The 25,992-nt window shown below is 45.1% G+C and overlaps 3 protein-coding genes across 9 annotated transcripts; 2 read left to right on the top strand and 1 right to left on the bottom strand.

Moving 5' to 3' along the window:
• Window positions 1–200: 200 nt before the first annotated feature.
• Window positions 201–1,039, bottom strand: LOC125763781 (protein SYS1 homolog). Its single transcript, XM_049427266.1, has 2 exons — window positions 862–1,039; window positions 201–795 (listed from the first exon to the last, which is right to left on the bottom strand). The coding sequence occupies exons 1-2, from the start codon at window positions 1,030–1,032 to the stop codon at window positions 478–480; spliced, it is 489 nt and encodes a 162-aa protein (XP_049283223.1). The 5' UTR covers window positions 1,033–1,039; the 3' UTR covers window positions 201–477.
• Window positions 1,040–1,215: 176 nt separating this feature from the next.
• On the top strand, window positions 1,216–2,283 carry LOC125763782 (protein archease-like). Its single transcript, XM_049427267.1, has 4 exons — window positions 1,216–1,350; window positions 1,610–1,682; window positions 1,765–1,789; window positions 1,853–2,283. The coding sequence occupies exons 2-4, from the start codon at window positions 1,628–1,630 to the stop codon at window positions 2,244–2,246; spliced, it is 474 nt and encodes a 157-aa protein (XP_049283224.1). The 5' UTR covers window positions 1,216–1,350; window positions 1,610–1,627; the 3' UTR covers window positions 2,247–2,283.
• A 752-nt stretch (window positions 2,284–3,035) lies between these two features.
• On the top strand, window positions 3,036–25,917 carry LOC125763773 (transcription factor E2f1). 7 transcript variants are annotated; one of them, XM_049427249.1, is made up of 8 exons: window positions 3,040–3,585; window positions 6,974–7,000; window positions 18,428–19,498; window positions 19,771–19,934; window positions 20,040–20,469; window positions 20,587–20,779; window positions 20,871–21,683; window positions 22,473–25,917. In XM_049427249.1, the coding sequence occupies exons 3-8, from the start codon at window positions 18,911–18,913 to the stop codon at window positions 22,568–22,570; spliced, it is 2,286 nt and encodes a 761-aa protein (XP_049283206.1). In that variant the 5' UTR covers window positions 3,040–3,585; window positions 6,974–7,000; window positions 18,428–18,910; the 3' UTR covers window positions 22,571–25,917. The 7 variants fall into 7 exon arrangements, with proteins under 7 accessions (XP_049283200.1, XP_049283204.1, XP_049283206.1 ...); XM_049427243.1 differs by lacking the exon at window positions 22,473–25,917 and having other exon boundaries at window positions 3,036–3,585; window positions 20,871–22,464; XM_049427244.1 differs by lacking the exons at window positions 3,040–3,585; window positions 22,473–25,917 and adding an exon at window positions 3,592–3,971 and having other exon boundaries at window positions 20,871–22,464.
• The last annotated feature ends 75 nt before the right edge of the window (window positions 25,918–25,992 follow it).

The following is a 25,992-nucleotide window of genomic DNA, read 5'->3' as shown; positions in this document are numbered from 1 at the left end:
ACGAGCAAGAACGGGTGCTAGTAGCACGAGCCTATCTCGTCTGTAGAGGTATGCATTTGATTGCTGGAAGTTTGGTCTGTCGCCGAGGAATTGAAGACAAACAGAGGCACAGATCGATATAAAACAACGGTTGAATGGAATCGATTTACCTAACTGCCGTTGGTATGTTTGCTAATGGATTAAAATATCATAACCGTACGACTTTCTTAGATCGTGTTTTTTATTGTTTGTTTTAGTACGAAACATAAATTAAAAATCTTCTTAGCCTTTAGTTTTTACTTGTAAAGCTTGAGTAGTGTACAACACAAAAATCGAACAGCACTAATCGCTCCCTTCCTTCCTTCCTTCGCATTGCTATACATCCCTGAAGCCATGGCGTCAAAATACACGGTGCTACCTATGGAACGTGTCACCATTACTCTACCTCTGGAAACCTCTTTCGTTGCGAACGGAGCTGGTGGACATGTCCCCAGACGTTCACAAATCAACCTTGTTGTTGAGTGCGGTGTATCCAACGGGAATTTCCTTCAGTTCCGTCTTTAGACAGAGAAATTCGCTGCATACGCACATTAGTGCGGTGCAGACGGCGTTCAGCATCCACCAGCCGATCGTCGATGGGAAGGCCTCGTTGTACCACCAGCATATTACCAGGTGGGTGAAGTGAAAGGTAAAGCTAAAATCCAAACACAGCTTCGTCCGGCGTACTATGAACCACAGCAGCCCGGCACCGACTAGGGAATTGAGTATGAAGGCAACGATAACCAATCGTCCACCGAGATCGGTTACGTGTATTTCCTACGGGTAAAAGGAATCTAACATTAGCCAAAGCACAACATCGGCAGACTGGATCGCGCTACATACGTGATACTCGAATATGTGATCGAGCGTGTGGTTAGCCTCGGCGAAAAAATCCATCACGTACATGATTGTCCCGAGGCTAACGTACAGCAGCGCCTGCATTGCAACGATCTGTGTGATGAGCAGGTACGGATCCCATTGGGTGTTGCGAAACGTTCCCGTGAGCTTCTTCATGGTGGCGGTGTTTCCCCCCGTTTCGGCACCAGTTGGATAGTTGTAGTTTCGGTTCTCGGGAATGCTAACAGGATATTAAATAATACCACAAAAGTTTACGGGCCCGTGATGGGCCAACATCTTGCGTTTTCTGAAATCCGAAAGGAAAGTTGCGTTTGTTGTTTTCTTCCAGACTGCTGTCACTGCATTTGGATGACAGGATGAGGCTGCTGTCAAACGTGGAGTAAACGTAAACATTAGCATTGTGCAAAAATGTGCAAACCGGTCAAGTGATAAAGAGCGCAAAAACGATTAAACTCTTTGCAACAATTAAATAAGGTATGAACCAACTTGTGCGTGTGTATGTAGGCGTTTGCTTGAATCGTCCCATAAAATGTAATTCCTATGGTGAAATGCATATATGACTCATACGATAGCATATTTCAACACGTATACATTCGCCCTTACCAATCGTCTGCTCCTCTGAAGTATTAACCCGCAATACCTACATCGATAGTTTGTTGATGACAAAGTCGACTTGTTTCCATCCGTGCGGAAAGTGTTAAGTGGAAAATAATTGTTTTCTTCGTTTCGTTAGAACGCGTCCGCCATCAGCATGGAGGTACCACTGGAGAGCACGGAGCATGAATTGCCAGCAGTGAAATATGAATGTGAGTAACCTAGTTCCTGTTTATGTTTGCAACCTAGCTCATTTTTTGTCATTTTGTTCTTTCATTTGTTTCTATTTTTCAGATCTAGACCACACGGCGGATGTGCAGTAAGTACGGCTATAATCAAACAAAAGCCAGATGATAAAATGTGCAAATCGCTCCCGTTTAAGGTTACACGCTTGGGGGGAAACGTTAAAGGAAGCGTTCGAACAGTGTGGGATGGCAATGTTCGGCTACATGACGGAGCTGCCCACAGTGGAGATAAAGAAATGCTATCAAATCACGACAGAGCCGACAGACGATTTGGACAATATGCTGTTCCGATTTCTCGACGAACTGTTGTTTTTATTTTCAGCGGAACCTTTCCTCATTTGTAAGAAGCTCGAGATAACTAAGTTCGATTCTGAACAATTTACCATTGAGTGTAATTGCTACGGGGAAGAGTTTGATTTGCAAAAACATCCTCAGGGTACGGAGGTGAAAGCAATAACGTACTCAGCAATGCAAATTTACAAAAAGCCTGAACACGAAAAGAACGAAGTGTTTGTTATAATTGATATATAAATATGTAATTATAGGATAACGATTTTCGTATAATTTACGTAGTTTATTGATTCCTTTGGGTGTAGTAAATCGTTAAATAAAGATGAGAAAAAGGCGAATTAAATTAAGCGATAGTATTGAACAAATATAGCCTGTCCGCGGACATGTGCCACATACTCGACCACTGTGCAAAGTGACATTTTGACAGCATACATTTACGCGCAAACTGCACCGCGCCCGAATAATAAGGAGTTTATTCAAAACAAAGTTCGTTTTTCATCGATTTTTGTAGATGCACTCGCTTTCGTCGAGTAAATTGATTTTGTACAAAAATGACGGTTAATTTTGCGCAATTCATTCGACTTGATCATTGTAATCGTTTATATAGCCATATTTGCAATCTGTTTCGATAACAAATCTTCTGCAACTGATTAAACATGCAGAGCGCTGCTAGATTTTCCAAATGTTCCTCAACCATGGTCAAGAATTGTTCACACAAGGCTGCACCGCACATAAGATCCTGAAAAAGCATATGACAAATTTCTCAACTTTGTTTCTCAGCCTTCAAAAGAGCCACTTTAGACAAAGTTAAGTAAAGTTTCTACATTAAAAAATCCATTCCTATTGCTCCAATTTTGCTACAGATGCGTATTGAGGCGAGAGAATTGTGTCCTGTATTTTCGTCGCATTGAAAAAGTTTCCTTAGCTTTTGTAGAACGTAATTTTACCTTTTAAAATTAAATTGATGACTCCTATTATTAAAAATTCCTACAATTTCAACGATCAATCTTATATCTCGTTGTTCGTGGAACAATACCGGTCCAACCAAACAATAAAAAGCAGCGAAAAAGTATTGACGAGTTTGTTACCTGGGTACAATCATCATCAACAGTTGATTGTTTGCAACGCTAGTGATGGTCATCCTGTGCTTTGGTGGGTCTTTCCTTCTCGGTAAAACTTCATCACCACTAGATCGTCAACGAGTCTGTATCGCGGGTGTGGAAAAACAGGAAACATCTCAAATAGTGGTGCTACGTTGCAATTCTTACTAAGCAATGCTTGCTATGTTTCATTGTATATTAAAGGACATGAAAATAGTATAGCCGTCAAGGAATACAAGTTTTTTGTTGCGAAAAGTTGACGGATCTGTTCCGTGATGGTTTGTGTCATAGCACGACAGCGCAAACACAGTTGCGTTAAGCGGGTCTGAATGTTTACGCACCGCCCCGTGCAGTAATTGTGCAAAGTGAATGCGTTAAAGTTTGGTTGGAGAAACGAAAAATCGAATCGTCCCAGAATGGAAGGATGAGATTACGTTACGCGCATTTGGGATTGCATAGTCTGTAAAGCGGCAAACAAGGTAAGTGTACCGATAGGCAGCCAGCACGGTTTTGATAATGGCGCCCCCAAATCGAGCAGCCAATGTTGATGATGCTGCTGCTGATGATGATTACGATGATGATGATGATAGAAGAATACGAGTAGTGCAAAGTCAGACTTCCCGCTGGCGGCAGTCGGCTGCTGCTGTCAAGAAAACGTCTGACCGCGCTAGAGCAGAGAGCGTATGTGAGTTGTGCGTCCGTCGTATGCGGCGTAGTAGGAAAATTATCAAGCAGTGAAAAGATTCCCGAACGTATCCATACCTTCCACCATTCGTACGCGGAAACGGAAGTGCCAAAAGATATATGGACTTTGTGTATATGTGCCAGGGAACAAACGGTAGACCTTCCGGGATGGACAAGCACGGTACGCATATTCCAATAAGTTTTTTTTTCTTGCTTGACTCCCCCGTACACCGGGGACGGGCTCATGGGAAGCGAAATTTTGTAGGAAAAAGTTTCCGCCCATGGCCCTCATGGCGCTGCTGACACTCACTCTGTGAGCGGGATGTGTCATTTTCATCTCCATTCTGGCAGAAGGGGCTTGTGTTTTTTTTTGTACAACGCCACTGTTTTTCCTTCAAGCGGAAAAATGCCGCCCGGCGGCAGTGCACAGGCTGCTTTTCCGGAGGGGCACCGAAAACCGGTGGAAAGCAGGGGAGTGAAAACCAACCCAACCATTTGTCGAGGTAGTGTTACTGCAGGGGATGAAAATTGTAATGCTGATAAACTTCTATGTGGCATATCGTGATCTTTTTCTTTTCCTTATTTTATTTGACACAGCAGAGCTTTATGACAGTAGTGTGTGGTCCGACTAGATGGGTGCTGGCTCCTGTTGGTTTGCATGGTTTTGCATTTAACCATTTTTCATACTGCATCACAGAAAGCATTGGTTGCTTTGAGCTCTCCACATCGTACATTGATGGGGCGTGGGAAGGGGTAGCTGTTTTTCTTTTAATTTCGGCGCAGGAATGCGTTCTGTGACGTTTGCTCCGAGGTGTGCGGAAACCGATCGAAACGGAGGAATAAAAAACTAAGAGGTGACCATGTGAAGAAGGGCAAGAAGAACAGTTGTACACTTCTAATGGCAATGAAGAAGACGACGGTTATAGAGGGTCGATTTGTAATAAGTTTTCTACACCACATCACAAGACCCCTTAGCACAAATACACACGCACAGCACGCGAAACATACGTTGGTGTGACTGAGAATAGGGGTTACTTCTTCCTTCCATGTGTAAAAAGGGCCCTTTTCCCGACCCTCGCATCCTCTCTCTTTCTCTCTCTCTCTCGCTCTTTATCTCTCTATCTCTCTTGATGGGTTCCGCGGATCGCAAACGGTGCAACAACAGCGAAAAGCAACGCAACACAACGCACACCAAAGGAAATGCTGAAAAGGTGGTGCTAAATGATGGGATCGCAGCAAGGGGCTTCTCGGGCGCGCGCGCTCGTGTTTGTGTATGTATGCGAGTGTGTGTAAGTAGGCAAGCGTTCAGGGATAGCAATAGGATCCTTAGCGCCCCGACTCTGTTGCCTTCCATTTTCAGATCGCTTTCATTTAAAATCTTCATCCTTGCTGACCCCCGGATCGTTTGGTTCTACTGTTTGCTGTTGCTTCTTCTTAAGGGTACCTTAGCGAAAGAGGAAGTGCGAGATAAGTGGAACGGAGGTGTGGAAGAGTGCGTCACTTTAACTTAACGCCAGGATGTCAGAAGTAACCGACAACCGGGAGCAGCATCATCATTGCAGCGAGAGAAAATTCCTTAAAACGAAGCTTTTTAACAACAACCCTTCACAGTAGGCTATGGTGCATGATTGTTCCCACCTCGTTGTGTTTGTCCTCCCGTACGTGCGTGCGTGCACGTATGCGTGTATGTGTGTGTAGATCGTTCCGGTACCGAACGATGCCCAACCTATTTGTGGGACACGAACATTAACATACAACGGCAATTTCTATTTGCCGATTTCTGACTTCTTCCTCGCGGAAGCTTAACATTGATGGCTCTAGGAAGAAGATGAAGTTAGTTCCGGAAAATCTATAAGTAAAGCTTCAGCAAAATCATTACTTTTACAAATGCCAGCCAATCGAGGAATGGTATGCAAATTTGGGGTAGGAAGCATCCCCTCTGCTTGAGATTTATTTTTCGTGAACCATCAAGCAATGCTAGAGACCGCATATTGAACAATCCTGGTTATGCAGGTTGTGCTGAATCGGTACATATTTTTAGCCAAATTTTTCCTAGCTGCTACAGCACTGTAAGAAATGATGCGTAGTCGATTATTGCTAGAACGCTGCCACTCTCTTTCATGTGTAGACTTCGCTCTAATAATTGTTCGCGGGGGCGATGGGGAAATCATGACAGTGAAGAAGAAGAAGAAGAAGAAGAGGGGCGAAATAAGGAAGGCCGGGGGATGGGAGGAAACGTTCGTTGATGGTAAAATCATAAGCAGAACACCACAGCGCGCGTGTATGTATGCTAACATCCAATTCCATCCCGATGCTCCCGTAATCATAGGATGCGTGTATGTTGATTTCATCCCCAAACGCGTTCCAAACCGAGAGAGAGATGGAAAGAGTCCGTACGTGGTGATCGGGTTTTGAATGGAAACAGATGACGAGATCGATTCGTGGAAGGAATCAGCGGAGGAAGCGGTGAAGGGCGTAAAGAAGGGATCGTGAATCCTGGACACAGCTGTCCTGCTTTAACGCTCGGCTTCCTTCCATTCAACATTGAAGTTCCGTGGAAATCCACGTAAAGCGAAACATTTAAACAGCTAGTAGGCGAAAAGGGGGTAGAAGGGATAAGAAACGCATGCGAGAGTGAGAGAATGGGAGTAGGCAAGCGGTCGTTGCTTTTGTTGTCATTGCCATATGTTGTTTGACCGTATGCGTTCAGGCGCCCGCCACCGTTTGACAGTTCGTTCGGCTGGCGTTTGTGCGTTTACACCAACACATCAGCATTAGTCGAGAGAGCGAGGGAGAAAGGGGTGTATATGTGTGTGTGAGAGCGTGTACCGTGCGCCTCGATGATTTTGACAGTTGGCGAGAAGCGCGCGTAGCCCTCGAGCACGAAACATCAACATTGTACACAATCGATCATCGAATCTCCCCAGAGGGAGCTTCAATGTGTGACTGTCAGTGTAAACAAATGATTCAAATTTAAACACGATAACCGTTAGTTTGCTTGGGAAAAGTTGTAATTGATATAATTTGAAGATGAAAATCGATCGGTTGATACATTATCTTGCAAAACATTTAAGCTGGTGTAGAAAACCAGGACGAATTTTTTTTTCTTTCAATCAAACATCACTGCTGCCACTTGCAACACTCAATTTTAATGTTTCTTTTCTTTTGTATTGTTCTTTACAGATTAAGAAGTTGAACGATCCTAGAAGAGTAAGTAACAATCAAAAGTAGAGTTTAATAATTCATATTAAACGTAAATACCCCTGATTGCATCTGTTGTGTCTGTTCCATTGCTTTTCGGGACAAATGTTTCTAATTGGTGACATTTCGTTAGCGAAAATAAGATGCCACAAGGTCACCAACCGGTAATCCGGAAAAGGTAACGATGATAGTGCGACGGGTATGCGCAAGATAAATCGCTAAGGACTGGGCGAAGAGGAAAAATAACCGGAACAAAAGGAGGTACAACAATTCGGATGCAGTTGCAGTTGTATTCGCGTTCGTGTGCTCCATTTTAAATAAGCCACGTGGGTACGTGGGTATGGGATATATGAATATGTCACTAGAGGAGGGTCCGAAACGAAGAGAATGGTGGGACAGCAAAACAACAGGATAACAGGCACATCTGCTGTACGTTGCCGTTTGTCTCTTCCTTGCACGGACGGGAAAGTCCTTTTGCTGTTGTCGATACCTTCCAGGGGGTTCGCTTTTCTCTTCCGGATTTTACCTTTGCTTCCAGATGTATGCAATGCAACAATGCGTAACTCACTAGCGTCTTATTCCCCTTCTTGCACATCAGAGGGGTGCCGTGTGTGCATACTTTCGTGTAGTGCAGCGAAACAGGACAAATAGAGAAATTGTACCATAAAAAACAGGGGGGAAACTGTGGAAGGAAACGCAAAGGTAAAAGTCACCTTAATTTTCTTCTGCAGCGATGTCTGTTGTTTCCTTTCCAGAGCAAAGGGCTCGTCGAACGGTTGTGCAAAGAGGCAAATTCAAACGGAAACCGTCATTCGTGGTTGTTGTTGCGTTACGGGTTCGAATGTTGTAATTACCAGCCGAACGCAAGCAGCAAGGCGTTCAACTTTATATTGACATTCTGGTAGACAGTTTGCTGACAAGCGCTGTGCAGTCGACGAAACGACGAACGGCTGTTGAAAGAATGCCATGAATTTTGCGTTAATCGATTGGCTGAGTTCGCTTTCGGTTTCGTAAAAACGCGCGCGCACACACACAAGGTTGGGTCTAGGCGAGCAAGAACGCACACACGACGAGCCTCGATCTTTTGGGAGAGCGAGAGCGAAACGATTGCGCTGCTTTTGCAGCAGCATATCAGCAAGAACAGCAATGTCAGTCAGTAACACCCGTCAGCAGTAGCAGTAGGGATATTCTTCTAGCCCACAGGTAAAAGTGATGATGGGACCATTTCGAAGCAAAATGACGTGTTATGGAACTGGTGATAGGAGGAAGGATTTTTAAACATTCACGAGCATAAATTCGTGCGCCATCAGCAGGGAACAGTCAGCCACAGTCAGAAGAAAACGGCAGTAGGGACACCGAGCTCGGGCAAGGGCTGCACGGACGTGTTAGCCTCTTTGTGTGCGTGTGTAGGTCGTTCTGCATTTTGCTTCTTTTTCTTTCTTCTCGTACAAGACAGAATAATCGACGAAGGCCAAGGCAAATCGGTAAATCGTCGATGTAGTGTCAGACACACACGTATGGCGCTTAGCCGTACACACTCTCCGCAGTGTTCTTGCCGCGTTCGCTAGGTAGCGGTCTCTCTTGCATAGCAGGTCCCGGGAGGGGTTCGATCCCAAGCCCGGTCCAACGCGAGGACAGAGCCTATTGTTTCCTATTGTGTCTTACCGGGTGTCGGTTACGATTCGTGAAAAAAGCAGTGCACCCATCATCGAGGAACTTTCGAGGAGGAGGAATGAGCAGCACTGGGATGGTTTTTCGGGTAAATGTGATTCTGTAAGCAATAGTACCAGCGTGCTAAGACAAGAGCATACAGTGCAGCACAATTTTGACAGCGTGAAAAGATTGATATTGTGTGCGTGTGCGTGGTGCAGTGCGAGGGATGGTTTCCCTTTTCATAAGGGCCACCCTAAACGTGAGGTCGTGCTAAAGCGATCATGTCAAACTTCATGGCCATTGCCAAATTCTATTAGACGGTGGGTGAAGAACCAGCGAGCAAATAGAAGTAACTGTTTCCGGTGTACAAACGTGCTAGCCGCATGTAATTGTGTGCCTCTGTGTGTGCGTGTGTGTGTGTGTGTACGTGTGCTCCCCATTTGGCAGTGTGCTTTCCAACTAAAACCACAGCGGTGGCGTGTATACGCGGAAGATTGTTGGTGCGCTGATTCTGTTCTGCAGAGACGAATAATCGCGTTCGGTGCTGTGTGAAACCTGCTTCTGTACATAAGCATGTGTTTGTGTGTATGTGCGGGGGTGTAATGGTGGTGTACCACACTCGATTACCTTTTGCTCCCGGATTGTGCTGCCACCGGAAGATCTGGGGAATGTGCAGTGTACGCAGCAAAACAATGTGTTCCTGAAAGACGCACCCACCGTTTAAAAAACGGAAAAGCACAATCCCGAACCCAGGGTGTGCTGTTTGTGGCTGCTGACAATCGCCACAATTGAACAGCACGAAATGTCATTCCCTATGAATATAAAGTGACAGCTGCCGTTCGCTAGAAAAGCAGCGCAGTAGGGTGTTTTGTTGGAAGTTCGTGCGGAATTGCTGCAGCAGCAAAGCACGCACAAACCAGCGGATGGCAACCATCTTTCGAACGTGGATAATTAGCTACTATTCCCTGGTCCGCTTTGCGCAGTGCTCTCTGCATTCGGCGATCATCGATTCTATGATGTGTGATAATTGATAACACAACTTCCGGCCATCAGCAATGCACAATACATGCACAATTGGATGGAGAGCGGGTTTTCACATCCATACCTCAAGAGTTGTTGTTTTTTTTCGTGTAGCCAAGTCAGCACAAAACTGCTGCTGCTGTTGCTACTGTTGCTGGAATCACCAAGAGAGGTCATATCAAGAAAGGTGATGTATGCGTGTGTGTGTGTGCATATTGTGCACATTGGGGAAAAACAACATGTGAGTAATGAACCAGGCTAATGCGCACGTAACACAGAAGGAAGATGATTAGCGGCGTGGTGAGGTTGGTTCGGCGACGGTGTACAAATCACTGTTGCACTTCACGTACTTACCATGCCTTTTTTTCCCTTGTTCAAGCGAGAAATTCTCACCCAAAAGACGAGGACCGAACGAACGATCGAAATCGATGCAAAACCCGCACACCCTTAATTGAAGGATCGCACATTTCGAAAGGGAGTTGTGAGCCGGCCGGCATTCTGCCGAGGGTAAATCGAGTCTCTTTGGCAGGAATCATGCGAACACGGCAGCAGCAGCAGTCACATACGCTCCTTCCTTTTTTTCCCCCTTTTTTTGGAATGATGTGGTTCGCGAGGTTCCTTCCAAGATATACACCCCGTTTCCCATCCGGGTGCTTCGGGAAGAAGACGCGCACCGGATTGTGTTCCAGTTTCATTTCCATAATAAACAACCGCTGGGTCCGGGGGCATATAAGGAGCGTACGTGAAACGTTGTGGCGGAACACGACGCACCGGGTGCATCAGAATGCAGTCTGAACGCACACAGGCGCACACACCGCCCTGAATTGTGTGTTTCCGTGTGTATCCGTGTGTTGGAATCAAGCTTGCAAACGTCGGAAGACACACACCGACCATTCTACCCTTTTCTGATTAGAAGCGAGAACATTTTGGAAACATATTGGTGTGTTTGTTTTACTTGCCCGAATGTATGCATCCCGGCGCGCAGCACTGCTGGGAGTGCATCACTTTGCGACGAGTGCTCCGGATAGCTTAACTAATAATCCTTCGAAACGGATTGATAGTGCGTTTGGAAGGTTTCGGGTTCAGGTTCGGGGTCGGGTTTCGGGTGGCATAAGAAAAGAAGGGTACCGTAGGAAAAGAATCCAGCAACACATACATACGCATACGTGCATAGGGGCTGGCGGTACATTCGCGGATTAATTTAGGGAGTATGAGGAGGGAAATCGGCGCATAAGTCACCACACCGCAACCAACTCACCATGATTTTAGGGTTTTTGGGAATTGAACGGTGACGACCACTGCATCGTTATCCCTTTCTGACAGGCATGGAACGCGCAAAGCCATCACAAGTACTACGTTCTTCGTGCGGGACATATACGCCTTTTTGATTTTTTTTTCATGTGCTTTCGGGTTGTTTGTTTCTTTTGAGGCAGCATACCTGTCAAAAATGGCATTTCCATACCATGATGGTTGGGTCACCACCTAGCTGGAAAAGGATTTAGTTACAGCGATATTATTTTTCATTGCATAAAACATTCTGCTCCCGTACGTGCTTTTTTTGTTGTTGTAGTTCTTTTGCATCTGACCCTAACCTGATCGTGGACCTTGGAGAGCTTTTGGGGACGAGTGTCTATCGAATGTGTATGCTATGGTATGCGCTGTGTGTTCGGATCATAGTAGGCAACAGAACAATCGCAATCATGTTGTGTGTGAAGTGCACTCAAACTGAAGTTAGTTTTTCCATCACCTTGTCCAATACCACCGTCAGTGCGCATCACTACTACCACCACTGGCTATCAAGTGCGAGGGAATTTGCGATATGCTTGTGGTGGTCTCGCCCGTGGTATGCGCGCCATCCCCAATCGGTGTCGACGCGGTCGATGTTGTTATACCCCATGTTGTTTGTGTCGCGGTGCGTGTATAGTAACACGATTTTTGTGGGGTTGCGAGAGCGAGCGATTATTTCGTCACGTTTATGATCAGCGAGACGCGACCGCGAAGGTATTTAAAGCCAACATTTGTGTGTTGGGGAACTTTAAATCTCTCTGTTTCCTCCTCACTCCAATCCGCCCAGCTCCTCCATACCTTGCGTTACAGTTGGATCACACATTCGTAACACAGGCCAGTGGCTGGGGCCGGAAGTATGCTTGAATGGAGTTCCTTTTTGGGGCGCCGAGCTAAACATTTCCGCCAATAGGCATTATAAACCTGTAGCAAACTTGAAACACAGCCGAAACTGGTTTGTTTTTCATATTTAATTGGCAAATACGAATTGTGCTTAGTGCTCTAATCAAAATGGCAGAAGCTGTATAAACTCTGACATCACACAGAATGCGTGTATTATTTGTGCAGGGCAGCATCAGTAGATGGATCATCGGTAAGACACGATTTGGTGGCCAACACGCTCGGATTGGGTTCGTAACTCGATTGGGTATCTTGTCCTCGCATACAAAAAATATATGTTTTTACTGTGGAGTGATTCAAGTTCGATTTTATGAATAAAACGCAGTACAAGATCGACAACGATTGAAGAATCGTTAAGAATTGGAGAACAAACACATGTAAAATTATGCTCCAATATAATTTGTTTTGCTATCATTCAAAATACGAACACAGGATATGGTGCGACTGTGGTGGCCATTTTGAATGCTTTTGGGAAAGGTTAAATTTGTGTTTTCTTCCAACAATTGATTCTGGGGATTCGTGGTTAGTGGCCAAAGCGAAAGCATCATATTCTGCGTGTATGTGTGTGTGTGTACGGTGGAATATTCTCATCTCATCCCACATCTAATCACCCAGAGCGCACACGTTCGGTTATGCCACCGTTTTACGGCCACGCAGCCATTCGATTTGGCCTCGATGATGATCCTACAGTTCTTCAACAGTGCCTTTAAATGTTGACCCTTGCCGGGGTCTTTTACGGTCAGTGTTGTGCGTGTTTTTCTTCTTGCTCGTACAGGAATCTCGCTGCTGGGACCTCGATCCTTTTTGGCGTTCTTGAAGAAATCGTCCCGCTCTTGGCGTGCGCTTTTTTTACTCTCGCTCCGTTTGCTCTCCCTGTTTCCTTGTTTCTTTTGGTCCCGAGTCCCGTTCCTGTTCGCAGCTGGCGACGCAGTACATCTTCCTTTTTTCCTTCATCTCTTCTTCCCAAATCAGTTCCTTCTGGTGCCCGAGCATCGTGTATGTGTGTAGTGGGTTGCTTACTTTTGTGCCTCATCGATGGTCGAATTTTATTATGCTCCGTTGTGTCGGGCATTGCGTTTATTCATTAGTATTACTCTTGTTCTTTATGTTTAACGATCCCGTTTGTTTGTCTGTGTGTATGCTGGCCACCACCGGCGGCAGTACAGCCTTTCGGCAGGGCAAAGATCTCTCGGATCATCAGTAAAACGCGGCTTGTTGGGGAGCTTTTTTGACACTCGGCAAGTAATAAACATCCTGCTTCTCTCCACCGCATAATCATGTTGGTCGACCTTTATCGTACGTCACCAACTCTAGGGAGGTTGATGGTTTCGGAATTGATCGAATATTTTATCCCCCCCTTCAGGTTCCTCTGGGGGGATACAAGATGTGCGGTGTGTTCCATCTTACCTCTTACTTTGGATCTCTCTCGTGTTTGCTCTTGTCGTTGGTTCGATTACTGAAACGAAGCGTTCTGTATGGAGACTCCCTCCAAATTTTGGCGGCTATGCTGTGTTTGTGGTTATGCGTGTGACGGCGACCTCGCCGCGCTCCACTATCCATTCGTGCCGACCGTCCTGGTACGGGCTTTGGTACGCCGAGATGGTCCCAAACACACGGCAAAGGCGCTTTGGTGTGATTTGCTTTTGCCGCCCGTCCGGCTGACTGTATGTAGGGGTAGGTTTTTGGTGCGCGTTTCCTTCATGGAGTCTTTCGGAGGTTACTGTAGTACACTGACGTAGACACAAACACATCTCTCTTTTTTTGGAAGGCCCGTATTGTGTGTGGTGCGTCAGCGCCATTGAAATCGCACCGTTATCGATGCTCCGATGAGATGGGCGTTAGACATATTTGCACTCACTTTTTTTTACCCCCTCTTTTGTGTGTGTGTGTTGGTTATGCTGACTCTTCCCTGTATGTCTCAGGATCTGCTGGAGCAACAGTGAAGGTGGGCACTTTCGTAATATGTTTCTATTCCTTCGATTCTTTTTCCCTTTTATCACCTTTTGCACAAAACTTCGCTCGAAGGTGGTGACCCTTTCGTGGGGGGAGACCACTATTCTCGAACAGCAGAGAAGAGTCAGGAATGTTGGATGGTGTACCGCACCAACGTCAGGAGATGAAATTGTTTTGAAACCTGCTTTCCAAACATCATTCATCTTAACATTTACATCCGGTGGCTTCACGTGTGTGTATGTGTCCGGGTGCGCGAGATGTGTGCGATGAATCGGCCATTAGCGAGCTGCTCCTTCACACCGGATGCTTGCACGAATTAATGATTAGAAAGACGTTTACATGCGCATGTGTGTGTGTGTGTGATTCGTGAAGGAGAAACGTAAAGATAGCGAAAAAACAATCATATGTTGTTCCGATTGACCTGTCCGGTGGTCGGACATTATTGCTCAATTACTATGCGCTAAGTTGGACGCAAAAAGTAATGAATTAATATTAACTTTTCGGAACATTTAACGCATGCTTTTTGATTCCATACAAAACGTAGCATTGATACGTTGGAGAGCAATTATGATAAATCCTTGGAACATTTGTGCAACAATTCGCTAAGCTTTATATGGCTTATCTATTGGGGAATAAATTGGGATTGAAACAAAGTAAACTGTCCGTTTTGCATATCGGAACTCTTCGGAAACTACTAAACGGTACAGAAACGTTTTCTAAAGTGAAACAAAGTGTAAGTGTTGGTTCCGTCGCGGCAATTTCGACGATATCGTCGAAAGACGATGACGAGACGATGAACTGGTGGGACCAGATCGGTATAAACTATTATGAGCTATTGAAATTGGATCCATCACGCTATCATAACGAATTACTGGAATTGAGTTGAACATTGCGCTTAAAACGTCCGGCTCAGCTTGACAGAGTGATTCTGCTCGTCCTTTACATGCCTAACTGGCGGGAAATCGATTTGAGCCTCGATCGATCGATTGATCAAGACATCAACTTTGTGTTTCGTAGATGCATGGTGCAGCTGACCGGCAGCTCCAGTAATGTGAGGACATAGAAAAATTATTTAATTGACTAATTATTTCTAAAGATAAAGAGACTTATCAACTAGGAACTTGGGATTTGGCAGAAGACGCCTGAAAAGACGCTTCATAGTTGCGGATGTAAAAGTTAATCCTCCGTAAGCAATCCACAATCCAATTGATGCATTTACCCCCGTTACTGAATCATCAGCTAAAAACACACTAATGTGTGAAACGCTTAATATTATTACGTCTTTTTTATTTGTTCAAATATACATTCATTGCAGCTTCTATTTTTATGGTCAGGTTATTCAACACATTTGGATTCAGCTGCATGACTCACAAACTCTCGATTGAATGAACGAGAGGAACATAAATCGAGAGCGAAAAGAAATTTGTGCTGTACCATGTATATGCAAGAACCCCTTAGCATAAGGTAGAAAAAGAGAGAGAGAGATACAGGATACATCTGTTGTTCCAGCCGGCGAGACCGATTTCCAGCACCGTGCCAAATGCCAACAAGATTCGGGCAATCTAAAATCCCAGCAGAAAAGCAACAAATCTGTGTTGCCGTGTGATGCATTTTATCCCAACGCACATATGCAATCGTCCGAGGTCACTGTCTTCCCCGTAATTGTGTGGTAGCTTATCGTGTTGCAGCATAATCGGAAGACGGGGACGGATATGCGAAATACGTGTAAGAATGGTACGCTAGACCATCACCGACCGCCAATCTCCAGCATACGAAGACCCCCAGCTGCGTAATGTGGATGGTGGGAGGGGAGGGTCGACATTCGCAAACACACCCAGACATATCCATTGTCAATCATAGGAAGATTTGGGTTTTTTTTTGAGTAAGTGCCGTGTGTTCCGTCGCTTCGTCAACCGGCATAATTTCCCTGAGTAGGTTTTTTAAACAAGCCTATTACACAGCTCTGTGCGTGTGTATGCGTCTGTGGTGTGTGCGTGTGTGAGTAGGAATGGGAGGAATGATGGTACTCAGAGCATGCATGCGCGCCATGTGCATTGCATGATATATGCAGTTCGTGCCTGCCTGCATCCTTTTTGTACTGACGACACATTTGCGATCCAGACAACTCCATTTTGCATGCGTATCTACCGGGGTTTCGTGGAATTCCAAAATTTCCAAAGGCGAAGAAGCGTGAAGCAGTACTGCGGAGAAAAGTGCGTGTCTGGTCTGGTGGTGGATTTTCGCGCATGCTGTATCATTGGGCAGCAAATTTCAGCTGTTTCCATGCCCTTTTCTTTGTGCCGAGCGAACTTTATTTTTAGACCGTTTTGTGACTGATTGTGGAAGAGCGAGATTGTCAGAAGCGAGTGTTAAGGTTAGATTATGTGCAGTTACAGTTTGTCATTGAACTTCAACTTGTGTCTCCCGGTGCACATAAATTCGGTGTCCAAAAACACCTGCCATCACGATTCAATAAACTGTCAGTGTGCGTCGAATGTATGTTCACATTTGCACAATCGCAGATCCCTCAACATTCCACCCTGTTTTGTTCTTCCTCATTTGCTCAGTAAACTCCCACACACGAAGCAAAAAGAATCTCCCCGAATGATAGTGAAAGGATCAACTTGCGGACGTATGCCCAAGTTGGTGGAGCATCGAAGCTTTCGCTAAACGTCATCCTGAACTTGACGTTAGTTTGACGTTTGCAAAGCGGCGCGAGAATTGTGTGACTCCCCAACGACACATAAAAACACGCGCACCACGGTGAGAGTACGCACCGCATCGCATCTGGAGGAGCATAAACCGCCTCACGACGGTGTACGCTCACACGACGGTGGAAAGAAAATAGAAGGTAGAGAGCGAAATTGTGCGTGAACACCGGTTCGAAACAAGAGAGCGAGCAGCAGCAGCAGCAGGGTCCCCTTTTTACACGGGGCTTTTCACTAGAGGCGTAAACATACGTTCGTACATGCTGCCCGGAGTATGTATCGGTCGCCTCTGCCGGATGCCGGTTATTGGAGCTCGCGCTGACTGGGTTGCTCTGGGTCGCCGTCGTCATCGTCTCCGCTCCGAGGGTGTCAGTCAGCAGCAGAGCGAGCGCGCGCGCCCTTTCGTTGGTGTCCCTACGTGAGATGAGAAATTGAGAGAAGAAAAGTGACGCTTCGAGTGGTTGGAAAAAGCGCGCGCGTGCCACCAATGTTCAGGGGGAACCGTTTTACACCAACACACATGCACACATGCAATGTAAAACATAACACCGTGAAAGCGCACAATGGGGGTTGATGGTTGATGATGATGCCGACTATCGTACTTGACGGTTTCCCAGCATACTTGTGGTGGTGTTGTTTGCTGGATGGTTGGAAATACATATATTATGCCCCTCACACTGTAGAAGTGGTTTTGTTTTTTCTCCACACATTTGTGTCAAAGTAGCTCTCAGTTGTTGGTACAAGTACATTGCAACACACCCCTAAGTACGAAACACGGAAACCAGTCAGTCAAGCAACCCTCGCTCCGATACGCGCAGCCTTCCTTGACCGGCTTTTTTTTTCCAAGAGTTCTAACTCCCTCTCATCCGTTGAAACTTTGTTGGAAAATTTCACCTGTGTGTATTCGTTATCTCACCACGGCTCTTCCAGGGAACAACGCCACATCCTTTTGTATTGTGGGGGAGCATTTCGCCCGACATTTTGTTCAGCAGGGAAATTCTAGAACTATTGCTTTTTTCGCATGCGATGCAGATGCGAAGGAAGATCACATTTGCTTGGTCCGATGGTTACGATGGGCGGAATTACGTGTTGAAGTCGCTCAATCTTATTTATCCTTAACCCTTCTGGTATGTTGTTGAATCGCATGACATTACAGCATCGCTGTTTTATTCTTTCTTATTTAAAGGTACCCTGCATTGGCACCCTGTGCCTGTGAGTGTGTATACGTTTAAAGAGCTTCTTTAAATTACATTTAACAACTTCAATCCGAACGCTTGCCGGTTTGGAGTAAATCGAAATGAAGGTCTGACACGTAGTATCAACCTACCGCTATCCGACTGATCCATTAAGTTGTGGGCATAGGTTAGAAATATAGCCATTTCTGCGACTTTTTATATAGGTCACTCGATTTTGGCGCTTACGCGTCAGCACAACACACTACAGTTTTTAACGGGGAGAACAATTTCTCTTGTTTTACGATATTTGTTGTTTGTGGGAAGGTGAGAAGTTTAAGCTGAGCGTGTGTTTCCGTGATGGTGATGGTCGGCTTTTTATTCCAGAGTGCGCATGTAGCAGACGTCCAGAGAGACACGATGTAAGAGAGTGTTAATGTTGGAAACACCATTGAGTTAGGATGTGGACGGGTCGGTACGGCCAAGCAGCATAAAGTGCGCAGTTGCATTTCGTTGGGGATCGCGCAAGGTTCTTTATTACCATAACTCGGTGTATTGCTTAACCTGTTGGGTTTAGTATGTAGTGTGTAGGCTTATTATAGGGGTACGATCGTTATAAATGAAGAGCAAATAAGCACACAACTGTTTCGAATTTTCTTTTACCACATTCACACGCACGCAAAGACATGCACGTCGAGTCGAGTTGCTTGTACTGATTTATTTATTTTTCCTTTCTTCCCTTACAGAGGTACGATCGTACAAGCAGAGTTGTGTAGTAATAGCCACAGAATGCCTTTAGCCAATGTTCGCTAAACTTGGACACCTAGAAGAGAGTGTACCCTAGACGTAAAGGTAAACAACAACACTTTGCACAACGCCGCAACGACGTTCCCCATCGCCGAGAGAGACCCATCCGCCATTCAGCTTTCAAGTATGGTGTAGTGAAACAGAATAGTGCAAACAACCGTTGCCATCATTTTGCTTGAGAGGATAAGGCATTAGATAGGGAGGTCCTGCATTCGGGGACCCCGATCGTCAACGAAACTTTCCAACGAAAGTTCCAACGCTCCTAGAGAGGGCGTGCGCGCGCGCACACTCCTCATCCATTTTGCAGTAGGGCATGGTGTACTGGACTGTGTTGGTCTATGTATGACATTGGCGAGACGTACGTGTCGCGTGTAAAGAAAACAGACAAAAAGCGGTGAGAACACTTGTGCGCCACCGTCAAGATGTACGCAAAGCAAACCCATGCTAAAGTCGTTGGTGGTGGAGGAGGTGGTGGTGGTGGTGGTGGTGCTGGTGGTAGACAGAGCATAAAGGCGGAATATCAACCCGGTAGCAAAGCGGCTAGTGGTGTGTCCGGTGGTGAACGTAGAGCTAGTACGGTTTACGCGCGGAAAGCTTCGGTAGTCAGTACCAGTAGTGACGTGTCGAACGATGACTACGAGGAGGTCAAACCGGACCTTCAGGTTAGCTCGCATCTGCTCGATCATGGCTATGGCTGCGGGGTGGCTTCCTTTCCGACCGTGCCGATCATGGGCGCACAGTCGGTGCAGCAACCACCCCCAAAACATCATGCTGTGTCCGAGCAGCAGCAGCAGCAGCGTGGCCATCAACACATTAGCAGTAATGTTAGCAGTAGAAACAATCACTCCAATGGGAGGAACAGCCATCATCACAGTACGCCCACTTCAACCAGCATGCCATCGTCCTCAGCCCAGACAGCTTCTCGTAGCGGTGGCAAACAGCATCAGCATGATCACTACAGCAGTAACAAGCAGAATGTGGCGGATCCACCGATCACCAATTTCTTCAGGGTAAGAGATCCTTTCTTTTAGAGCGAAACGATGAATGTCGCATTTTGGACATGCTTTTATTCTAGTTCCCTGAGTATCGTCTTTAATCACATTTTCGCTCTCAATAAGATTATGAGTAGGATCAATATGTTTAATTCCTATGGAAAAGAAACACCTAGTTCTAGTCATCATGGTTCATGGTGGAAATTCTTATAAATGATTCCTTTGACTGTTGTTGTTTGGGAAGCTTTTGTACTAAAATTTTTATAAAAATACTCCTTTAACACACACAGGCCATTAAACGATCGTCACAGTCGTCGAGCATATCTCCCACACCGGCCAAAATTGCCAAGAGTAGCAATGGTAGCAATGCGAAGACACCCAACTCTACCTGCTCTACGCCGACGTCGTCTATATCGTCCTCTTCCTCGAAGAAACGCTACTCGGAGCGAACTAGGTGCGAATCGCTATATGCACGAAACAGCGCCCCTACTGCAGCTCAATAATTTGATCATGTTCCCTTATTGTCTCAAAATAAAAAAAACACACACACACCTTCCAGGTACGACACATCGCTCGGGCTCCTGACGAAAAAGTTTATCGATCTGCTAAACGAATCGCCGGACGGTGTGGTAGATCTAAACATTGCCTCGACGAAGCTGAAGGTACAGAAGCGACGCATCTACGACATCACCAACGTGCTCGAGGGCATCGGAATGCTGGAGAAGAAGTCGAAAAACAACATACAATGGAAATGTGGCAATACCGTGTGCAATATCGACCGCAACACGCGAATACAGCGCGAACGGTATCGACTGCAACAGAAGGAAAACATGCTGGAGGAGATGATCGTCGAGCTGCGGTCAGCCACAAACGAGGAGATGGCGCACACGAAACACGGCTACTTTACCTGTCAGGATCTAAGCTCGATGGAGATGTTCCGCGAGCAGACGATCGTTGTTATTAAGGCGCCACCAGAGGCTAAGCTGGAGGTTAGTTTCTAGCTGGAAGGAAAAACCGTTTGTTTGGCGCAGCTAGAAAAAGAAGAAAATTCATTGATCATTCGTCTCTGTTCGTACTTTTGTTTCCCCCCCTTCTTTCTACTGTAGTGGATGAATGAGAAGATGCAACGGGAAATAGTGCTGAAGTCTGAGAAAGGAGAAATTGATGTTTTTATCTGTCCAACTGAGGAGCCTGGTGTTATTGATAGCCCGGCAGTGATTACCGGCGATCCACTGCTGGAAAACTTCGAACCTGTACTATCACCTTTCCAACGCATGGACAGAACTTCCAGTCCAAGGAGTAAGTGTATACGTTGTGTCCCATAAACGAAAGCGTATTCTTATTGATTTTTTTTTTCAATTTTCTTCTTACGACTTTCTGAAACGCGCAGAAGGTTTAATGAGACCGTCCCCCTACGCGGCACAGCGCAATCTCAATCGTGCATTGTTCGAGGAAGGTTCTGTGATGAAGTGTGAGTCCACGGAAAGTGTACCCGGCAGGGAGAACAGCATACAAACGGCTGTGGCGTCTCTGTTCAACCTATCCGGTGCGACCGTGCCACAGAAGGTGGTGGTACATACCGAACGGTACGAATCGCCCCTGTGCACCATGCTGGCGACGGCCAGCAGTAGCGCGTCCGGTGCAGCCAATGGTAGCGGCTACTACCACGGCTGTGACTCATCATCCCCAGCGGTAGTAGATCAATCCGAGTTGCATTTCGATGCTAGTCAGACAACGACGGCGATGATCGGGTCCGCGACGATAACGTCGAAGACTGGCGTGAGAGTTAAATCCGAACATGTGCCTGATAGTAGTAATAGTAGAAGTAGCGACATACTGCCGCCTTCCGCAATATCGGCGGATAGTGGCGTGTTCGTATGGGGTGACGGTGCGATGGAAGGTGACGATCATCACCATCATCATCACCATGTGGGAGGAATTCCAACGTCCACGGCGACGGCGTCGTCTTCATCGTCCATGCTGTCCGGCGGAGTGATGGGTCATCTCAACAACAACAACAACCACATCAACGGTGGCAAAGTGACGCCGGAGGAGATCACCAACAAGAATGCATCTCTCTCGGATACGAAACTCAGTCCAAATTTGTTCCAGTACGATTTCTCCATGTCGGCGCTAAAGACGCCGAGTGCCAAGTCCTCCCCGGATAATCTTCACCAGCGCTATGGATTATCCGATTTCGACGGTGAGTTTCTGCTGGTTTCTTGGGTGTGTGTTAGTGTTATGGTTAGGAGCGCAGGAGTTGTTTCGATAGCGGTTGGGCTAACGTGGATACCATCTTGCCATCGAAGGAAGTAGTAGTGAACCTGCATGGTGAGCTGAATCTAGCAAGAACTTGGTACTGTGACCTGTGTGGAATTAGCCGCGTTGTTGCTTCACATCACAGTCTGAGTTCTTGCTGGACGGTTCGCACAATCAACGAACGGCGGAATGAGTGTGGGATTGATGGTGAAATTTGTGGTATGTATATGCGTTCATCGAGACATTCGTGCAATAAGGACATCGTTTTTAGATGGTTTGCGGGATGGTTCATTCGGGTGCTTACCACCGTGGTGTTTATTGTTCGTGTGTGTATAAGTGTTTGTGCTTTTGTTCGCGTGGCAATGTTTTACATCATCATCATCAATACCGGCGCTGAATTCTCGTGGTTCTGCAGTATCATAAGCGCATATCGTTCATGTAGCACCATGAGATTCAGCTCCGGTGTTTGATACTGTGCCTTGTTGAAACTGCCAATCTACTGTACCATTCGCGTCGTGTATTTTCAAGGTTTTGGGGGATGTAATGCGTGTTAAACATTGTTAAATCATTTTCATACCCAACATTAATAAAGGTGTAATAACATCATGTTCATTTCTTTGCACTATCACACAACGAATGAAATAAAACATTTTGTTATAAGTTGATTGGCAGCGGTTAAAGCCGAACGTAGTATGAATTTTGAGTTCATGTCGATGTTTTTTTCACTTTTTAGATCTGGACATTTTCCTACCATTGGAACCGACCGCCGATTACAATCTGTCGCTGAACGAATCTGAAGGTGTGTTCGATTTGTTCGATTTCAACTCCTGAAGAAGTTGCTGACAGCAGTCGTAACAGTAGGATGCCACCGGCGCACACGGTCAATCCCCTCCCCTCCGCACAGTGCAACGCCGCAGATGGTGACGTTTGCATCATCAATACTGGGCAGCATCTTTATCATCGATCCTGATCGTCTTATTTCACAAACACGATACGCTTTCATCGGTGTGTGGCGGGAACGCTTCACCACTGCTACAAACATTATCATAGTTCAACGTGACAACACAACACGCGGCAACATAGTAGTGGAAACGAAGAAGGTTACAGCGATTTCCGCGTAACGAAAATTGGCACAAACGCGGTGGTATAGTACGTTTACTTTTTTTTTAGTAGTGCAAACATAAGGATAGTAATTTTAAGCCAAAAGGATTTTCTTTTCGATTAGCATTATTGTATCTATAAACAAACCTGATCGCATCAGCGTGCGTGCGCAATTTGCTCGGCACTTTTAAAAAGCACCCTTCCCACACACGTACCATAATACCGTTAGCATACGGATGACGCACTCAAAAGGCTCCGTTTTTTGTTTCGCAAAAGTAAGCGACGAAAAAGTGCAGACACAAACGAATGGCAAACATCCAAACAATCAGCACACGCAACACAGTGCAGCAGGGCACCAACCCCCATCAGGGTGTGAGGAAAAATCAATCACAAACCAGCAGTGTAACTAGCATATTCCACCTGCCTGTGTACGTGTGGGTGTTTTGCATATACGCTGCGCTATATTTTGTTACTTCATTTTGTTAGCAAGTTTGTTTTCTGTATTTTGAAGTGTTTTCTTCCAAGAGGACAACGTTATTTCATTTTATAAGTATGTTGCTTTTGTTGAATTAATTGTTTCGCGGTTTATTTTTTTTTATTACTATTTTTGCATCCTTATTTTTCCTCAACAGAACTGAGCGTTGTGTAATATTAGATGTGTAAGGGTGCGCCACGAGTGGAGTCAGCTATAGCTCATTCAGATAGGGATTTTTTTTTTGTTTTACTCTGTGTCGTTGAACCGCGTGGCAATAATGCTTCGATATTAGTAGACGTCCGCCGCGACAAGGGTAGCTCTAGCGGCACAGTGCACTTGCGTGCGATAACAGATAATGCAAAACGACAAACTATCTTAAGTGATTCGAATAAGCACCATAGCTTTCGGATTCTTTGTCCCTGTGTACGCGGTGCGTATATGCAGAAATTATGGAAACAAAAAATGTGGGTGGGGCATACATTAAATAGCAGAAACAGAAACAAAACAAACAACAATGCAAAGGGGAAAAGACTTTTTATCATTTATCTTACACATTGCATAGTTATTACTATAATTTGTGGTATATTGTACATAATAGCACGTAAGGCTTGTAAATTATTTCAAATAAAACTGTTCCGATGCGGTTGAAAAACACGGAACGTTTAGTACCGATAGATGACCAGATGAAAACATAGTTTTTTTTCTCTCTTTCCCACAAAACAAGTACGAAAATAGTAAATGTGGATGCAGTCGGTAGAATAATGTTACAAAGCAAACAGTAAGCATTTGAGAAACAAAGGTAAACCTCTCGTTTGAAGAATTTTCGAGCAGCCGAAACGGTCAAATGAGCAGGGAATGCAAACAGTAGTAGATGAAATGGTAGCCGAGAGTAGTGAAGCATTGCGCAAATGAAGTGGGACGATGTTGCTGCAGCAAAGCGATTAGGGTTTGATAGGGACAACAGATAGGAGAAATCCGAGCAACGACTGTTGGTACGGTCGCATATTTTAAATATACTAGCATGTAAGCTACAATGGCAGGAACGGTGGGACGATCGCACGACGAATCCCAAAACATTCACAGAAATAACGTTAACGTGTAGTGTAGAGTAGACCGAATCAAATGATCCTGGGACACAAACAAAACAAGACGGCCAGAAGGAAGGAATAGACAGAGCAATTATGATTTAACACTAAAGCATCCAGCTACTTTGCTAGATATGTTGTGGATTTTCCGTTGTTGTAAAGACGACCATCCCCACATGGCAGAGATAGAGAGAGAGAGTGAATTAGAGATCGAGCGAGTGAGAATGTACTATGTGTCATTGATCTATGCTTTTTAATAGCAGAACGCAAGCAAAGAATGTACAACAAGAAACCCTCTACTAAGATGTAACCGCAACAACAAGTAGTAGCACTTAAGGAAACCGCTCTTGGTGAATAATTTTGGGTGTGTTTTTTAGCCGCGATGGGTCCATTCGACTGGGAAAGTGAGACAGCATTTGCAAACACAGTAATGATATACGCTTTCTTCATACACGAAGCCTCCGTTCCATTGCCAAATTCGAGAGGGAGAAAGAGATGTAAAGGGCGTTCGGTTTTGGTTTAATGTTTTGCAAACACTCTCTATTCACCGTAACACGTCGTCTGTGTCTGTGTCGCCGTATGATAAATTGTAAATGTTTGTGAAGAATTGTTTGTTACTGCTGTAATTGACAAAAACCATATGCTTAACAACCACGTTAAATCTCCCCGTTCTCCGACATTCAGTTGAGATTGATCGTGCTTCTGTGAATGTAGACAGCTTTCGAATGTTTTGCGCTTTCGTTTGGTTTCGGAGGTAACCTAGAATCCCCGTGTCATTTTTTGTTTTGCTGTTAGCATAGTAACTGCGTCATGGTTCTACAAACCCGAAGAAAAAGTAATCGAACTTATTTCATTAACTATTATGATACAACTAGTATAATTTTATGCGTTAGCAAAGTGCTAGATAGCGGTTGACATAAATTTTCTTTAGTAGTTAAATGTAAATGAAACCATGGAAGGGGAAATTAAGAGAAAAAGAAAGAAGGGAAGAGTTTTAGTATATCCCCAATACAATAGTAAAGCAACAGCGCCAGGGAACTTAATTAATAGTGTTTCTTTTTTTTACATGGTTTTGTTTTTCTTTATTTTTGTGTTGAAATCATTGATTGTGCTGTAGATGTGTTAAAACCACTTTACCGAGAGCACTGTAAAGCGAGCAAACAATTGTAAAGAGAGACAAGAGTGAAACGAGTTAACTCATTGAAAAGGAAACAAAAAAATAAAATAATAAAACCTCCCGAGTATGAAGGGGCGAGAGAGAAAAGTAAGACACGGATGGCTTATCTAGGGCGTAAGATTGATCCTGAGAATATAGTCCAGGCAAAAAAGCTCCGATACGGATAACGTAAACAAATACAAAACAAACAAAACACACAAAGCCACCAATAGGGGTATCATCCCCACACACTCTGTGGAGGGTAGTAGCAGGAAGCAAAACGTTTGTATTTTTCTTTTTGTCCACACAAAACAAAAACAAAAAATACATTTGTGAGAAAGGTTATCTAAAATTGTAACAATTATTGTTTGAATCGATTAAATGGCGTTGCTAAACGTGCACGAAAGAAAGCTCTTATATGGTTTAACATTATTTA

Source organism: Anopheles funestus, chromosome 2RL (genome assembly GCF_943734845.2).
Source record: "Anopheles funestus chromosome 2RL, idAnoFuneDA-416_04, whole genome shotgun sequence".
NCBI classification, from domain to species: Eukaryota; Metazoa; Arthropoda; class Insecta; order Diptera; family Culicidae; genus Anopheles; species Anopheles funestus.
Note: the sequence above shows the minus strand (reverse complement) of the source record. Positions and strands in the feature narration are given on the sequence as shown.

Bases quoted from the DNA above. Each gene is read 5' to 3' on its own strand.
- LOC125763773 (XM_049427247.1), top strand. From the start codon at position 18,911: ATGTACGCAAAGCAAACCCATGCTAAAGTCGTTGGTGGTGGAGGAGGT. The intron at 20,470-20,586 runs GTTAGTTTCTAG...TTTCTACTGTAG, and splicing joins CACCAGAGGCTAAGCTGGAG to TGGATGAATGAGAAGATGCA. The intron at 20,780-20,870 runs GTAAGTGTATAC...TGAAACGCGCAG, and splicing joins CAGAACTTCCAGTCCAAGGA to AAGGTTTAATGAGACCGTCC.
- LOC125763782 (XM_049427267.1), top strand. From the start codon at position 1,628: ATGGAGGTACCACTGGAGAGCACGGAGCATGAATTGCCAGCAGTGAAA. The intron at 1,683-1,764 runs GTGAGTAACCTA...TCTATTTTTCAG, and splicing joins GCCAGCAGTGAAATATGAAT to ATCTAGACCACACGGCGGAT. The intron at 1,790-1,852 runs GTAAGTACGGCT...CTCCCGTTTAAG, and splicing joins GACCACACGGCGGATGTGCA to GTTACACGCTTGGGGGGAAA.
- LOC125763781 (XM_049427266.1), bottom strand. From the start codon at position 1,032: ATGAAGAAGCTCACGGGAACGTTTCGCAACACCCAATGGGATCCGTAC. The intron at 796-861 runs GTATGTAGCGCG...TTTTACCCGTAG, and splicing joins ATCACATATTCGAGTATCAC to GAAATACACGTAACCGATCT.